Source organism: Podospora pseudopauciseta, chromosome 4, assembly GCF_035222475.1.
Source record: "Podospora pseudopauciseta strain CBS 411.78 chromosome 4, whole genome shotgun sequence".
NCBI lineage: Eukaryota > Fungi > Ascomycota > Sordariomycetes > Sordariales > Podosporaceae > Podospora > Podospora pseudopauciseta.
Window position 1 is genome coordinate 2,345,728 of NC_085894.1, and position 15,350 is coordinate 2,361,077.

Consider the following 15,350-nt stretch of genomic DNA (forward strand, 5'->3'; position numbering starts at 1 on the left):
AAAAGCCTCTCCACTGGCCCGCGCGGACCGCAGCCCGGGAACCGTGGATCATCTCCAGAGAGAAAGTAACAGTTACACCAAGCACCTAGGAGTAATAATTTACGAGCAACGACATCTGAACTGAATAGGTACCCTCATCGACATCAAGCACCACGCAGGGGCAACCTCCCACCCAGACCGGCAGCTACCTTGAGCTATCCCCAATCCAGATCATTAGAAAGCCATTGCAAAGCACAGTTGGGAGACCGGTCAACAAGATATTGTCTCTAGCCCAATCTTGACAGCGGCTGGCGCGCATCGCGTCACTGGAGATGGCTTCATTGTTTTTTCTTCTTTTCTCTTTTCCTGAGGGACTTCTTCATTCCTTCTTCGACACATGTCTGTCTCACTCTCTTCACCGAAGATCAATGTCTCAGCTCTCTCCTGTTGTCTATCTCCTCTTCATCCATCCAATCCCACTCTCAGACACCAATCTTCAACTCTTCACACCGCCAAGCCAGCAGGCAGGGCACAGCACGCGGATATTGACAAGCAACCTGACTGCGCACACAGCAGCCTCAACCTCCTTCTTGTTACGGAGAGGAACAGCACACCAGCTTGATCACAGGAAACTTCAATACCTTTCAACGCCAGCCCGCCGCCGCCCACCTCATGGCCCCCTCATCCCGCCTGCCACGATGCCACGCCACACCGGGTTGGCCAGCAATCAACAACGAGATGGCAATCTGTCAAAATCCATCTACTATCCCCATGCAGAAAAGACCGCCAGAAAAGAAAAGTGCTGAGAGCACGCAAGCCAGCCTACATCTCGGCCATCTGCAGATCCCTTCACACAACCCCTAACTAGTTGTTGTTGTTGTTGTTGTTGTCATCAAGAGGCGCTATGGGCTGGTGCTGAAAACGTGAACGATGAACATCAAATCCTGATCACTATCGATCGGCCCGTCCGGGGATGCACGTCTTTCACATCCGCCCTCCTCCATCACGACGATAGGATATTTCGATCTAACACCATATATCTTCAAGGCTGAACGTGCCGTCCCTATTCCGCTCTCTGGCCAGGCCTTTGCTGCCCAGCCAGGCGCGTGTGATGGCCGTTGATCAGCCCATATCTGCCTCATGGCCGGCCATGTTGGGACAATTCTACGTGGGTCTATTGAGCGTTATCCAACAAATCCCACATGGGATGGCTGGCTGAGGATAGGACCTGAAGTTTGTGACTTGGCACCAACGAGCAGAAGAAGCAAAGAAAAAGCCGGTACTGGTGCCCGCCTCCATTGCCCTACGTAAATTGACATGGTCACATTTGGAGCATATTACAACCTGCACGTAAACAGGCAAAGCGTCCGAATCGGATGAAAGTGTCCGTTATTCAATCACATACTGTCCACTTTCTCCCCGGCTTCATCCATCACTGCTACCCACCTACCATTCGCGGACCAAAACGATAGATGTGGTTAGACACACCTTTAGATCGATCTGCCCACGCCCCTGGTCCCCCCCATATCTGCCCGGCTTCCGGGTATCGTCACCTCACATTATCACATCGTCGGCAAAGGGCAAGGCAGGCGACCACAGCCAGCCAGCCAGCCAGCCCCTCAGGGGTACCGTATGCACAAACATGCAGAGCACATCGTGAAGAGCAGTGTGTTGGGCATCAAATGCTACGCTAGATCAGATCAGATCTACACACATCAGCTTGGAACGAAACTGCACAGCAGATGTAGACAGTGTGTTTGGTTTACTTTTTTTTTTCTTCAGCTGCTGTTCCGGGAGCTGCTCGCGAGTGGACCCTACGTGTCTACTGCGCGTTCATCCAAGCCCACACAGCCTTTACATCATAGCTGGTCCATGACGCCTCGGATAGATTACCTTGCACAGGACAAAGGCCCATGTCAGCAAGGTGTATACACTTCATGTGCTTGACATGCTGAAACTCATCATTGGCCCACCTCCACACCATCCCACGTAGTCCAAACAGCCAACGTGACCGCCAACACTATAACGCTGTCAGCACTTTAACTCCCACGACATGTTGTGGGTTGCCCGCCCTCTCCCCACAGCCATCCCTGGTGATGGGCTCAAACGATCACAAAAATCCCCTAACCAGATCTTGATCACCCACCCACACCAACATCCAGCAAACCATGTGCAACGGGTAAAGACCCTCGACCAATACCGTCCCAAAAGCCCGGTATCACGGGGAGGCGGCGGCACCTGCTTCCCTCCATGACGGGCACCCACCCACACCACGAAACCCACACCTGCCTACGGTTTACATGTACGGTTCAAGCGTGTGTTTCCCCAACTTTCACCGCCTTCAAACTCGTCATCTTGACCAGCAGCTCACGCACCCATCCGTATCGATCCAGGTACCAATAGAGAGAACCTGCGTGTACTCTTATTGCTTACCCACCATTTCTCCCAGCACACATGTATATTCTCACCAACAAACACCATGGTCAATACCTTGCACTTTTCTTGCACTTGACCACCGCCGCCCCATCGGCCATATACTTACCTCCTTGCCACCACCAGCCTCTGATCACCCGTCCCTCCTACTTCCCCACCCTCCCTTCCCATCTCCCCACAATCTATCTCACACCGTCATTGGTGATCTCGATCACGAGTTGAAAATTAGTTGGCAACATACATACCCTAGGTGTGACAAGAACAATAAGCCATGTTTGAGGTTTTCTCTCTCCCTCACTCTTTTGCCCTTTGGTTGATGTCACTCACCACCTACCTACCCAACTTGTCACTCCCCCAGATCAACATGCGGGCCACATACCTCCCTCCCTTCTTCGCAGTCCAAGTAGGTAAGGTCCCCGGACACAGCATCCATCAAGGCCCAGAGCCCAGCCCGCACGATCGTCATAGTCAGACCACTCCAGCTTCTCACGTCGTCCACAAGCAACCCAGGCCAGACCCATGTCCTCAAACAAACCTGTCTTTCGTGAATATTCACTGCCTGATTCCGACTCGATCAAGTCCCCCATCGGCAATCCCGCATCTCACTAGTCGCCTCTGCCGATCCAACCTCTTCCCGTCCCTATCCCTCCCCTTGCCCGGCCCGGTTCAAGTCTCTCACATATCAACAACCCATTCGTCCCCAAAGCAACACCCCACTCAAAAACTTGGTCAAGACAAAATCAATCACAAACCACCAACAACAAGCTTTTCTCTTCGCGGGGAAAATAAATCTCTTAGCTCTCAACTAGTGCCAGTGAAATGTCTCAGAAACGGGCGGAAGCTCCCATCAACCACCTTCTTTTTTCGTCTGGGCAACAAGCCAGCCAGCCAGCCAGCCAGGGCTTTTCCAACCCCCACAGCGACCCAAACATCACTCGTCCAATCCGTCTCTCAATAAAAGGTCGCTCATCTAATATCTGCCATTAAACCACAATGTCTACATCATCCATTAAACACAGGCAATAGTCTATATCCCATCCCCCCTTTTAACCCCCCAAACCCCTACGTAGCACTAGCAAACCGACTCCTCTCCCTAATCCTTCTCCCATACCTAAAAAATATATACGGAAAAGGCATCAATCCCAAAGTAATAAAGGCCAACAACCCCGTCGCCCACTGGAACCCCAGCGCCTCATACATCTGGTACCCAAACAACGGAAAGGCGGCTATTTCCCCCCACCAGTGTCGTTAGCAATCGTCCAGTCATTCCCAGGCCATCAAGGTACATGGAACAACGCCCCAAAACATGGTAGTTTATCTGATCCTCCCTCGTAACCCAACCCCAGCAAGTAACAAAAAAACAAAAATAAAAAAAACAAGACAATCGCCTGGCCAGACAGCAGAGGACAACAGCTCTCTCCCCTGCCATCGATAGATAGAGATATCATCCCGGCCGGTCCTCAAATGTCGTGGCACCAACCAAATAAATGAAAAACCCCCCATCCAAGGAGAATGAACGATATGAAAGAAGAGAAAGAAAGAAAGAAAGAAACAAAGAATTTGCTTACCAGCAAATGAACACCGCACCAAAGCATTAGACGCCAAAGCGCTGGCTGCGTACCGCGGGTAGGCTGCGACCTATGTAACAAAACCAAACGCCACCGTCTCGTATCAGCATACCTATTTCTTTCACTCTCTTCTTTTTCGCATTTTGTCCAATACATTTTCTCCAAACCAGGGTAAGAAGGGGAGGGGAGGGGGGGGGGGGGTTGAAAGAGGGGGAGTGCAGCTGGCAGGGCCCTGCTTTTTGGTGCAGCCTCAAAAAATCACCACCACCTAGCTGCCTATACTCCGGGGTGAGCTCCGTCGTCAGGGCAAGCAGGCAGGCAAACGTCAATAACACTTACAACTCTCCCCCTCTCTTGGTTGAACTTGCCTAAAAGTTTGGGGAAGAACAAGGGGTGGGTGCCATGAAATGGAAAGAAGATCAAGACTCACCAGAAAGGTAAATACCCCCGTAAAAGCGAACGACATCCTACGACGCAAAAAGCCCGGTTAGCCGCATGAACTCCTTGCCTGCCAAAAAACACAACCAACACATAACAACCCCCCCTTTCTTCCAAATCCAACTGCCATCAGGAAACCCCATCTTGACAAAGCCATGACTAAACCTCAAGCCCAAAGCCAGGCTTGCGTAAGGGCGTACAGAACCGAGAGACCTGCGGCCCTTTCTTTCCCTTTCCTTGGGGCCTTGCTTCCTGCGAAGACGCATATCTCGCCTCCTCCATGTCTCTGCCTTCTTTTTTCTCCGCCCGTGGGGTTGAAAAAAGAAGAACAGAAAGCAGAGAGACCGCCCCCCAAGCCGCCTCAAGCAGATCCCAACCTCTCCCTCTCCATGAAAGCAAAATGATGATGGGATGAAAACACTCACCCAAGTCCAAAAACCCCCGACCCAATCAACGGCACAATCCAATGAATCTCGGGCGTGCTCGCAAACCCAAACCAAAACAACCCCCCCGTAATGAGCGGCGCGCCCACAATAACCTGCGGCAGTTGATCCTCGGGCTCATCCTTCAGCACCCCCGTCTTCCTCCTCCTCCTCTCCTTCAACGTATGCCGAAAGTTGTTCCACAGCGGCGTGACGCAGCAGGCAATAATCATGGCCACCAACAACCCCGTAAACGTCAACCCAACCTGCCACAGGTTGAAGTCATGATTCGTCGTAAAGATCAGTGGAAACGCTCCAAAAAAGAGATACAGCAGGCCCAAGAGCATGGCAGTGTAAATATTCAAGATCAAAGCCATGGGCTCAAACATCAGGATCTGGAACGGTCGCAACAGCGAAAGACCAACAGTCTTTGGAATCGACTTTGTCGACCGCTCTATCGGCGCGTAATACCTCTCGTCACCCGTCTCCTTTCTGATTCTCGCTGCCTTTCTCTTCAACAGAACGGGATCTAAGTCATATGCAATCTTTTGTCAGCCAAAAAAAAAAAAAAAAAAAAAAAAAAAAAGGGGGACCGGAGTTAAAAAAAAAAAAAAAACATACGGTACGTCTCCGGCACAAGCAACGCAATGCTCAAAAACAAGGCCCCGCTCAAAATAAGCAGATAATAATGCATCCACCTCCACTGAACAAACATCACCATCACACCCCCAATCAGCGGCCCAGTCGACGGTCCAACAAATGGTGAGAGTGAGAAAATCGCCATGGGCATGAGCATCTTGTCGTGGGTGAACATGTCGCTAACCGTACCCCCAGACACAGACAAGAACGCACTCCCAGCCAAACCCTGGAAGAATCTCGAGACGATCATGGTCTGGATATTCTTCGCCAGCGCCGAAGGAATCAGAAAGATCATGAAGAACAAAAACGACGCGAGGTAGATGGGTCGTCGGCCATAAAACTCGGCCAGCGGCGACCAAAACGGACCGAGAGCAATCCCCAGGACATAAAACGACAACCCAAGCGTGACAACAATCCGGCTGCTGTTGAACTCGGACATCATGTCCGCATAAGAAGCAGTGTAAACCGCCGAACCATTCGTTCTAAATCCCAGTCGTCAGCCATCCACCCAAAACTTGCTTCAGGAGAGCAAAACGCACACACAAAACGATCCCACCGAGGTGATAAAAATCACCAACCACTTCCTCCACTGCGGCATACTCCTCGGACACATCGGGTCGTTATCCCCCCCATCCCACGTAACCTCGTACGGATCAGTCAACGCGTCCGGGGCATCAACCTGAGAAGAAACAGCCTCAATGTTACCACCACCACCACCAGCAGCAGCAGCAACACCATCTTCCTCCGATGAGCGGTCTACCAAATCATCAACCCCATACCCGTTATTCGACCTCTCCCGGTGAAGCGACAATCTGTTCTGGCTGGCGTGACTTTTCCGACTGATTCGGGATGCTGGACGGATGGGTTCTAGCGTTGGGCCTTTGATTGAAGAGGACGACGAGTCCCGCGATGATGACCTGTCTTCATCGTCTGTCCTCTCATGTCCGGCAGTCTTTTCGTCTGTTGTTGTCGTCGTTGTCGTTGTCGTTGTCGTTGTTGTTGTTGTTGCTGTCGCCATTGTTGAATTCCTTTCCTCCCGGCAATAATTCCGCGACTGTGAGATATTGAAAAGGTGTAAAGGTGTGATGTTGAATCACCGTCGTTACAGTCAGTCACTCGTCAGGGATCACTACCCTTTACTAGTCGACCTCGGCAGTCGTCACCGCTGCTCGACGATGGAACCCTTTCGTCTGATGATGACAAACAAAACAACAGCAGCAACAGCCAAGACCACTCAGTAATAAAAAAAAAATTTTTTAAAAAAAAAAAACAAAAAATAAAAAATAAAAATGATGCAATAGAGAGTTGTTTTGGCCTGCGCGGGGAGGGACCCAGCTTCATCTTAACCCTTCTTGGGACGAACTAGGACCCTTCGAGCAGTCACGATGGATATGATTAAATCACCTTGCCCCCTCCACTTCCCCAGCAAACACACACAAGCAGATGCCGAATACCGGCATTGGGGGCATCCCATCCCTCCCGTCAGTCATCAACCTGTCTTGCAAAAATTTGTGTATGAAGTATTGTTTTTCCTTCCCTTTTGCTCAGGTTCCCAATAGTCATAATCCCCATCCCCACCACATCTGTCAGCACCCACCCTCCCCCCCATCATCCCCCGAAACCTCCATCCCCAGTACCACAAACCCAAACAAAGAAAACCCTCCCTCATGGGAATAAATGATCATGGACATCATGGAAAAACACTCTCCCCCCCAGTAAAAAACTGCCGTCATCGACACCACCCCAGCCCAACAACCAACCAAACGGGCCCCCCCACCTCCCCGGCCCCTAAAAGCGGAGCAAAAGGCGGAGGGTCACCCCGACCACCACCCGGCAGAGCTCTTCCTTTCCTTCCTTCGGCCCTGCCATGCCATGACCGCTACCCTTTGTCACAAGCCCAATGACAATGGGCACGGCACACACACCCCTTCGCGCTTTCGGCTCGTCGCCCCCGGGGTTAGGAAATGATAGCATAAGCCCAGGTAGTTTAGGTGCTTATTTCCGTCAAAGAACCATTTTCACCCAAAGCCGGTGAAACCACACCTTCCCGGAGGAGTGTCGTCGGTCAAATGCCGAAAATCCCCCTAGCCACGCGACAGGACAAGAGAAAAATAAAATGTTTCAGATCTCACCTATGCAGATCTTACCCCCCGGCATTTAAAACCTGATATGGGTCCGTCCGTCCCTCCGTTCGTGCATCGGCCGCCGTCAGCTCCCGGCCGGCCGAAGGGGCAGGGCAGGATATGTCGGCTCCGGTGAAACACGGTGCTTACCGGCCTTTTCGGCGCTCCTTTTGAGTAAACTGACCATGTCGCGAAAGAGAACAAGAAAAGGGTTTACAATACCCCGCATAGCCTTAGAAACAGTCTGTATGGGATTCCAGGCCTCTTTAAAATGTTCTCAAGGCCTATCGAGTGTCCACCAAAGCCCAATAATTTACTCTTCAAAACCCATCAATCTATCCTACAATGCCCATCAACCAAAACCCCCATCCCTAAAGCCGCCAGACACCACCCCAATTCTCCCCCTCAAACACCATCCTCCCTTGCTTCCACACCTCCCTCAACTTCAACACCATCCCCCCACCCCCCTCCCCCGTAACCCTCTCCAAAACAACAATATCCCCATCCGTCCCATCCTCCAAAGTCCCAATGCTCCCCTCCAAACCCAACAACCTCGCCGGCCGCTCCGTCACCGCCATCAACGCCGAAACAATACGCTCATTCTCCCCCTCATCCCCTTCCAAACCAACACTCGTCGTATCAATATACCCCAAAAAATTATTCACACACTCCAACAACGTCACCGCACTCCCCGCCAACACCATCCTCTCTCTCTTTTCCTCATCCATCTTCGGAGCCATCACCCTCCCCCTAGACTTGACAACACTCGACTTCTCGGTCCCATTCCGCCACGGATACGTCCCGTCCCCCAACCCCAGCACATGCATCGCATCCGTCACCAAGATCAGCCCCTCCGGATGCACCGAGTGCGCCAGCATAACCGCTGACTTGTGGTTGTGAACCCCATCAGCAATAATGCCATAGCTGGGAGCTTCTTCATTCCCCGCCGGGATAATGATGTTGGCGATACTAAGCTCCGACTCGCGGTGACCAAAAGGGGGCATGGCATTGAAGAAGTGTGTCACCATTCTCGCGCCAGCAGCGAGTGCCTCACGGGCTTTCTCGTACGAGGCTGCCGTATGTCCCAACGAGACGACGATGCCGTCGCCGGTGAGTGTCGAGATGATTTCCGGTCCTTCCTGGAGGAGGACTTCAGGGGCTAGGGTAACCATCTTGACAGAGTGGGGAGGGGCTCGGGAGAGGTTATAGACCGTGTCGAGGTCTTGGTAGGATTGGGCGGTGCGGAGGACGGAGCGGTCGTGGACGCCGCATTTGCGTGGGTTTAGAAAGGGGCCTTCGAGGTGGGCTCCTAGGACTGAGGCGCCGCGGTCTGGGGATGGTCGGGGTGTGGGGGTGAGGAATGGGATAGCCTAGGCTTGTCAGACGGAGTGAGATTGGTAACGAGGGGGATCGTAAATGGTTTCGCACCTTATGATAGGCCTCGCTGTGCTGGCTCGTGAGGGTGGGCAGGTAAGATGTCACTCCTGTCTGGACAAGCCATTTATTGACTTTGGTAAGTTGCTTAGGATAGTCGGAGATGTCGTCGGGGATGGTTGAGAAGTTGAATCCAATAGCGCCGTTTATTTGGCAGTCGATGAAGCCTGGGGCTATGATGCATCCTTGGAGGTCACGGACAGCATCTGGGGCTCGTTTGGAAGAGCCAATGGTGCCATTCTTGGTGTTTATCCAGAGATCTCCCTTGACGAGCTTGCCGTCTCGGAGTAGGCGGCAGTTGACGAACTGGATGACCTCAGGCTCTCCATGATCCTGCGCTCTCGAGGATGGAGTGCTCGAGGACGACGGGCGCAGGGCTGACATGTTGATATTCGTGCTGGCGGCTGATTCTAGGACATAGGTTGGCTACCTAAGAAGATACTGCTCGGGAAGAGGACTTGGAAAGGTTGAAATGCGGTTTGCGGCGGCTATCCACGAGCCATAAACCTCCATAATGAACATCGTGCTTGCCAAATAGACTTCATCAGTCATTCTAAGAAGGCACGTCTGGCGGCTTCGGGCGGAGGTAAGCAAGCAAGCCAAACCCGTGGCTATCCACGGCGATGTCATTGGAGCCCCCGTTATCGGTGCCGTCGCTGTCATGATGATAGTGAACAGCGAGTGTGTGGTTTCATGATGTCTCAGGTCATGTTGCACCGTCAAAGATGGCTACTATCATTCACGATCGAGTAAACGTAGGTGGACTCTCAAATGTTCAAAAGTTCCTGGGAGGGAGCAGATGTAACGTTCCTGCTTGGGGCTAACCAAAGCTTGAACGGTTGCCTGCCTGTTTCGGCTAGCGGACCGTTAAATGGCCCCTTTCCAGACGTCTTCCTCCATGTGATTGGCCCGAGCAACAGTGACAGCGACAACAGCAGTGCTTCTTCTGCCGGCCGGAAGGAGCCTGTATGGTGGTGCTGAGGTTTGTAGGTTACACGTCCCGTCCGGCTGCTCGCTCCCCAGGCCAGCCAACCATCCCTCAACATGTCGCCTTCCATAACGTGACAATTCTCCCCGCCGTATCCCGTATCCCGTTCCCCAAGAGCCCACTGGCATCCGGCACCGGCAACATGGTCAAGTTGGACGGTGACTTAGACCCACTATGGCAAGATCTCGACTGGTAACCGTTTCTCCTTTGCTTTTTGCCATGCTGTTTGTTGTCGTCGTTCTGAGTTCCTCATTCGCTGACTGTCTTTGTCTCTCTCTCTCTCTCAGGGCCATAGGGCAGATGGTGATTATGGGATGGGATGGCACCGAAGTCACTCCGCAGATTCGTCATCTCATCGAGGAACACCATCTCGGCTCCATCCTTCTCACGGCAAAGAATCTCAAATGTGTTTTTCGGTCCGAGAGACGTGCGCGGGTGCAATGGATGCTAACTCGTCAATGCAGCTGCCCACCAGACGGCCAAGCTCGTGCAGGAGCTTCAGACGATTGCTCACCAAGCCGGCCATCTTCAACCGCTCTTGATTGCATTGGACCAGGAAAATGGCGGCGTCAACAGCCTGTACGATGAGGACTACATTTGCCAGTTTCCCAGCGCCATGGGCCAAGCTGCCGCTGGTAATGCTGATCTCGCATACAAAGTCGCCAAAGCTACAGCCACCGAGGTCTCGGCCGTGGGGGTCAATCTGATTCTCGGACCCGTGCTCGACGTTCTGACAAACGCTCGTTACCAGCCGCTCGGTGTACGCGCTGTCGGGGACGATCCACAAGAGGTCTCACAATATGGCATCGCGGCTATGAACGGCTACAAGGATGCTGGGGTGGCCACTTGTGGAAAACACTTCCCTTCTTATGGGAATCTCGACTTTCTCGGGTCCAGCTTGGATGTTCCCATCATCACCCAAACCTTGGAGGAGTTGTCCCTGAGCGCCCTCGTGCCTTTTCGGAATGCTATTGCTACTGGAAAGTTGGATGCCATGTTCGTTGGCGGCTGTGGCATCACAAATCCGTCCATGAATGTGAACCACGCCTGCCTCTCCGATCAGGTGGTTGATGACCTTCTCAGAAACGAACTTGGTTTCACGGGTGTTGCCATATCGGAATGCTTGGAGATGGAAGCTCTTCGAAGTGAAATCGGAGTCAAGACTGGCACGGTCATGGCGGTAGAAGCCGGCTGTGACTTGGTTCTGCTGTGTCGGGCCTACGACGTGCAGCTCGAAGCCATAGCTGGCCTCAAGCTTGGTGTAGAAAACGAGCTGCTCACCAAGGAGCGTATTTACACTTCTCTCCGCCGTGTTCTCAAGATGAAGAACGCGTGCACGTCCTGGGCTAAAGCGCTGAACCCGCCAGGAATTTCTCTGTTGTCCAAGATTCACCCGAGTCATCTCAACCTCTCAATCAAGGCATATGATGACTCCATCACAGTTATTAGGGATAACGAAAAGCTTCTGCCCTTGAATGAGTCGATGCACCAGGAGGAAGAGTTGCTACTCCTCACCCCGTTGGTCAAGCCTTTGCCAGCCTCGTCTTTGACCAAAAATATCCTAGAGGCGAAGAACAAGTCCGATAGCGCGCCGTCGGAACACGACAAATGGATACACCGGGATCGGGGCGTCATAATGAGTGGCGAGGGGGTGTTTCGGGAGCTTGGGAGGTCACTTGCCCGCGCTCGACGTGGCAAGCTGCTACATACCTCTTACACTGCAAATGGTGTTAGGCCGGGTGAGTGCCTTGGGCAGCTGTGATGGGAGAGAATACAATGACTAACATGGGGTAGTACATGAAAACTTGATACATCGGGCGTCCTGTATCGTTATTGTGACGGCCGATGCCAATCGAAACCTGTACCAGGCCGGGTTCACCAAGCATGTCTCAATGATGTGCTCAATGTTGAGGGCAAGTGGCCAGAAGAAATCCCTGGTCGTGGTGGCCGTCAGCTCGCCCTATGATTTCGCCATGGATAAGTCGATTGGGACCTATATCTGCACCTTTGACTTTACGGAAATGGCCATGGCAGCTCTTGTGCGCGCTCTCTGCGGAAGCTCGAGAGCACGCGGGACGCTGCCGGGGACTCTGAGAAAAAGCAGAAAGGCCGTGAAGTCGAGGCAGCACTGGCTTGTCGAGCCCTATGACAGGGACCGCGACTCCAACGGTCTCAACGATCTTTTGAGCGCTCTTGCTCGTGCTGCTGCCCCGAACCATCGGTTTCTGACCACGACAACGGCACACTCATTTGAGATTTTCAACCCAAACATTGAGGAGTCGCACTTTGTGGTTCGCAACAGCAGCACGCAGGCGCTGTACGGATTCTGCGCGACGTATCTCACCCAAGGGACCGGCATAATCGGAGCGATCTTCGTGGACCCTACCAAGCGCAACGTTGCCATTGGGCGTTCTCTCCATCGCCGGGCCCTTCGAGCGTTGATTCAGAAGAGGGGCACAAAGAAAATACAGCTGGGAATATGTTTCCCAGGTGTGTTCCTGGGCATCCCGACAGACGATGGCGGGCTCAAGACGTGGTTTTCCAACAGCGGTTGGGACTTGCAGTTTCCGCGACGATTGGCCAACATGGTGATTGCTGACTTGAGCAGCTGGAGCGCACCAGAGGGTCTGCTGCAGAGCATCCAACGGGCGAACATGAGCTTTGATCTTATTCATGGGTTGGAGAACGCCGAGACGGTGCTTGCGCATGTAGCCGGGAATGCGAACCCGGAGGTGTTTGAGCTGTACCGTTTGGCGTTGCAGGAGACAAAGTCGTGTGGGGTTGTTAGGGCCAAGTGCCAGAGGGGAGGGCTGGTGGGGACGGTGGTTATTTGTAGTCCTGGGAGTCCGGTTGCGGGTTATGTGCCGGCTTTGCAGGGGGGGGAGGAGGTGTTAGTTGGGGGGATCATTGCGCCGGTTGTGGCACCTGGGAATGGGGATTTGTTGGTGATTCAGGGGCTCGCGTTGATGGGGTTAAGGCAGAACAAGGCGCACAAGTCTGGGAGGAGCGTGTTGAGCTGGGTGGGGGAGGAAGGGATGGAGGGGTTGGGGGCAATGGGGTGGGAGGTGCTGGAGGGGTGGGAGGAGTTTACTAATTCGGTTGAGAATGTGAGTTTTCTTAAGGGGTGAGTTGAGATGTGTTGCTGATGTTGAATAGTGGCAGGATCTTGCTTAGGGGATTTGAGCGTCGAGGTGCTGGAAGGGGGTCAGTTTAAGGGGTCAGTTTAAGGGGTCAGTTTAAGGGGTCAGTTTAAGGGGTCAGTTTATGGGGTCAGTTTATGGGGTCAGTTAAGGGTCAGTTAAGGGGTCAGTTTAAGAGGTCAGCTTGGGAGGGTCAGTTTGGGGCGAAGAGGGTCTGGGGTTTGCTTCGTTTGTATTCTATTGTGTGTATTACAAGATTGTTGGACTATGATTTTATCATTCTACTTTGTGAAATGGTGTTATTCAGACAGTAACTTTGACCAGAACGATTACAATCGGGACCAGAGATGCCTTCTTTTCCCGCCGCCGTGCGCTGATATATAGACACATTGGCCCCTTTTGCCTAAGAGATTAAATCTGACACTAAACCACCGACGAAGCTGTGCGGCAATGACGGCTGGAGTGTGGTGTATGGCGCGGATGATTCAAGAACAGGGCGATGCTCGGGAGGCTGGGGAAACAGTGTAGAGTTTGGAATGCTTGCGGACATACAAAAACAAGAAGAGGCAAAGAGGCAGAGAGGCTTTTAATTCTTTTTCAGAGTTTTTACACAACTCAACGCTTCAGGGATGGTAGTCTCTCCCACATGAGAAGGACACCATCTGTGAAGCTGTGAAGGAGAGTAGTTACACAGATCCCGAGGATGGGAGAGGTCTCGTTGACTCTTTACGTTTCTGTGTCTTCTCTTTTCTCTCTGCAACCAGACTCGGCCGCTTGCAATGGGGCTGAGCCGTCCCTGGGACTTTTCGAACATTCCGGATTATTTCGTGCTCAAAGTCCGGTCCCTAAACTCCCTTGGTAAGCTGATGGAGCGGGATGTTTCTCTCCTGGTGTGGAGTGTGTGGTGGATGATGGCTAGATAGTTACATGAGAGTATGTGAGCAGGTACTTCTTTCTGAAAGGTGTGGGGGGTGGGAGCAAGATTTTCCAAGAGAAAATACGGGGGGTTCCGTGCGACTAAGAGGTACGAGGGTCAATGATCAGTCATGTATACTTATGGTTTCGCGGCATGATCGTGACTTATGGGCTAAAGTGGGCTAGAATCATCAGGATGTATGAGGTAGACATTAAAATTAACACTTATAACTGCCTAGCTAGTCCCAGACTACAGTTGACAAATCCCGCTGTGAGATTGCCCTCCGACCGATAATGCCCTCCTTTCTACCTAGTAGGCAGTCCTCATTCTTTAGGACTCGAAACGCATTGCTTCTTGCGAGAGGGGCTGCCATCTTCCTCTTGTTCCTCGATACTGCGCTTCTTTACGGAGACAGTCTTCGTGTCCTTGTCTTTGCTGGTAGTATCCTTCTCGGAGTCTGCGACGCCACTATCTTCATCCTCAGCAACGACATCAGTAGTTCAGCCAGAAGCGCTCAGTGCCATCTGCACTGTTGTACCAGTATTCCTAAAAACGGTAATGGTTGGTTGGCCGCCTATAGTCGGAGGAATCGACAAACGTGTCGATCAGCCACCTGGCTGCCGATTGCGGCTTCTCAGCCCAAGCCTTCGGAATCCAATATGGGCCAGGGTCATCGTCGTCGTCTGACTCTTCAAATCCCTCGAAGTAGCCCAATAACTCGACATCCCTAAAGCTGATTAACTTCATACTCCCGTTCTTGCTGTTAACAAAAATATTCCCCGGAGAAAACATAGCGCCGTTGCCCATGCTACGAATCTTTGAATACCAATCGAGCTTGGTGACAGCTTCCAGAAGCTGCTTGAGAACGGCGAGACGAACTGGTTCGTCTGCTAGCTCCCCTCGCGATAGCATTCTTGCATGACTTCTCCTTCCCAACGCTCTAAGAGGATCATGCGGACCCAGCGGACGGGTTTCTCTGGGTGATCTGTCTCGAGCGGGAAAGTCCAGGATCCATAAAACTTGGGCGCAAAACCCCCCTCGGGTGTGTCTTGCAGGGCCATGTAGGCGCGGCCTCGAGTGCATAGTCGCGGTCTGCACATGCCATGCAGTCAACGCAATTTACACAAGGATCTACGCATCTAAATTCACATTCCTCAGTGCTCAAGAAGTTGTAGTCGACGCCATTGTAGATCTTGGCAATATACTCCATCGAGGGGTCGTCTTCGAGGTGGCAAGTCACCACGTGAGGTCCTCCGTCACCTCACTCATG

The 15,350-nt window shown here is 52.4% G+C and overlaps 4 protein-coding genes across 4 annotated transcripts; 1 reads left to right on the forward strand and 3 right to left on the reverse strand.

Moving 5' to 3' along the window:
• Positions 1 to 3,180: 3,180 nt before the first annotated feature.
• Positions 3,181 to 7,032, reverse strand: QC763_0067130 (uncharacterized protein). Its single transcript, XM_062905926.1, has 6 exons — positions 6,019 to 7,032; positions 5,462 to 5,961; positions 4,844 to 5,369; positions 4,411 to 4,447; positions 3,981 to 4,050; positions 3,181 to 3,638 (listed from the first exon to the last, which is right to left on the reverse strand). Exons 1-6 carry the CDS (start codon positions 6,495 to 6,497, stop codon positions 3,475 to 3,477), a joined length of 1,776 nt encoding a protein of 591 aa, XP_062765854.1. The 5' UTR covers positions 6,498 to 7,032; the 3' UTR covers positions 3,181 to 3,474.
• A 794-nt stretch (positions 7,033 to 7,826) lies between these two features.
• NAG2 (N-acetyl-glucosamine-6-phosphate deacetylase) lies at positions 7,827 to 9,652 on the reverse strand. The gene is made up of 2 exons (XM_062912501.1): positions 9,031 to 9,652; positions 7,827 to 8,972 (listed from the first exon to the last, which is right to left on the reverse strand). Exons 1-2 carry the CDS (start codon positions 9,418 to 9,420, stop codon positions 7,974 to 7,976), a joined length of 1,389 nt encoding a protein of 462 aa, XP_062765855.1. The 5' UTR covers positions 9,421 to 9,652; the 3' UTR covers positions 7,827 to 7,973.
• Positions 9,653 to 10,037: 385 nt separating this feature from the next.
• QC763_408720 (uncharacterized protein) lies at positions 10,038 to 13,490 on the forward strand. Its single transcript, XM_062912500.1, has 6 exons — positions 10,038 to 10,216; positions 10,312 to 10,430; positions 10,489 to 11,763; positions 11,819 to 13,131; positions 13,181 to 13,286; positions 13,323 to 13,490. Exons 1-5 carry the CDS (start codon positions 10,167 to 10,169, stop codon positions 13,196 to 13,198), a joined length of 2,775 nt encoding a protein of 924 aa, XP_062765856.1. The 5' UTR covers positions 10,038 to 10,166; the 3' UTR covers positions 13,199 to 13,286; positions 13,323 to 13,490.
• A 1,136-nt stretch (positions 13,491 to 14,626) lies between these two features.
• QC763_408715 (uncharacterized protein) lies at positions 14,627 to 15,163 on the reverse strand (the record flags this gene model as incomplete). The annotated part of the gene is made up of 1 exon (XM_062912499.1): positions 14,627 to 15,163. The coding sequence occupies one exon, from the start codon at positions 15,161 to 15,163 to the stop codon at positions 14,627 to 14,629; it is 537 nt and encodes a 178-aa protein (XP_062765857.1).
• Positions 15,164 to 15,350: the final 187 nt, after the last annotated feature.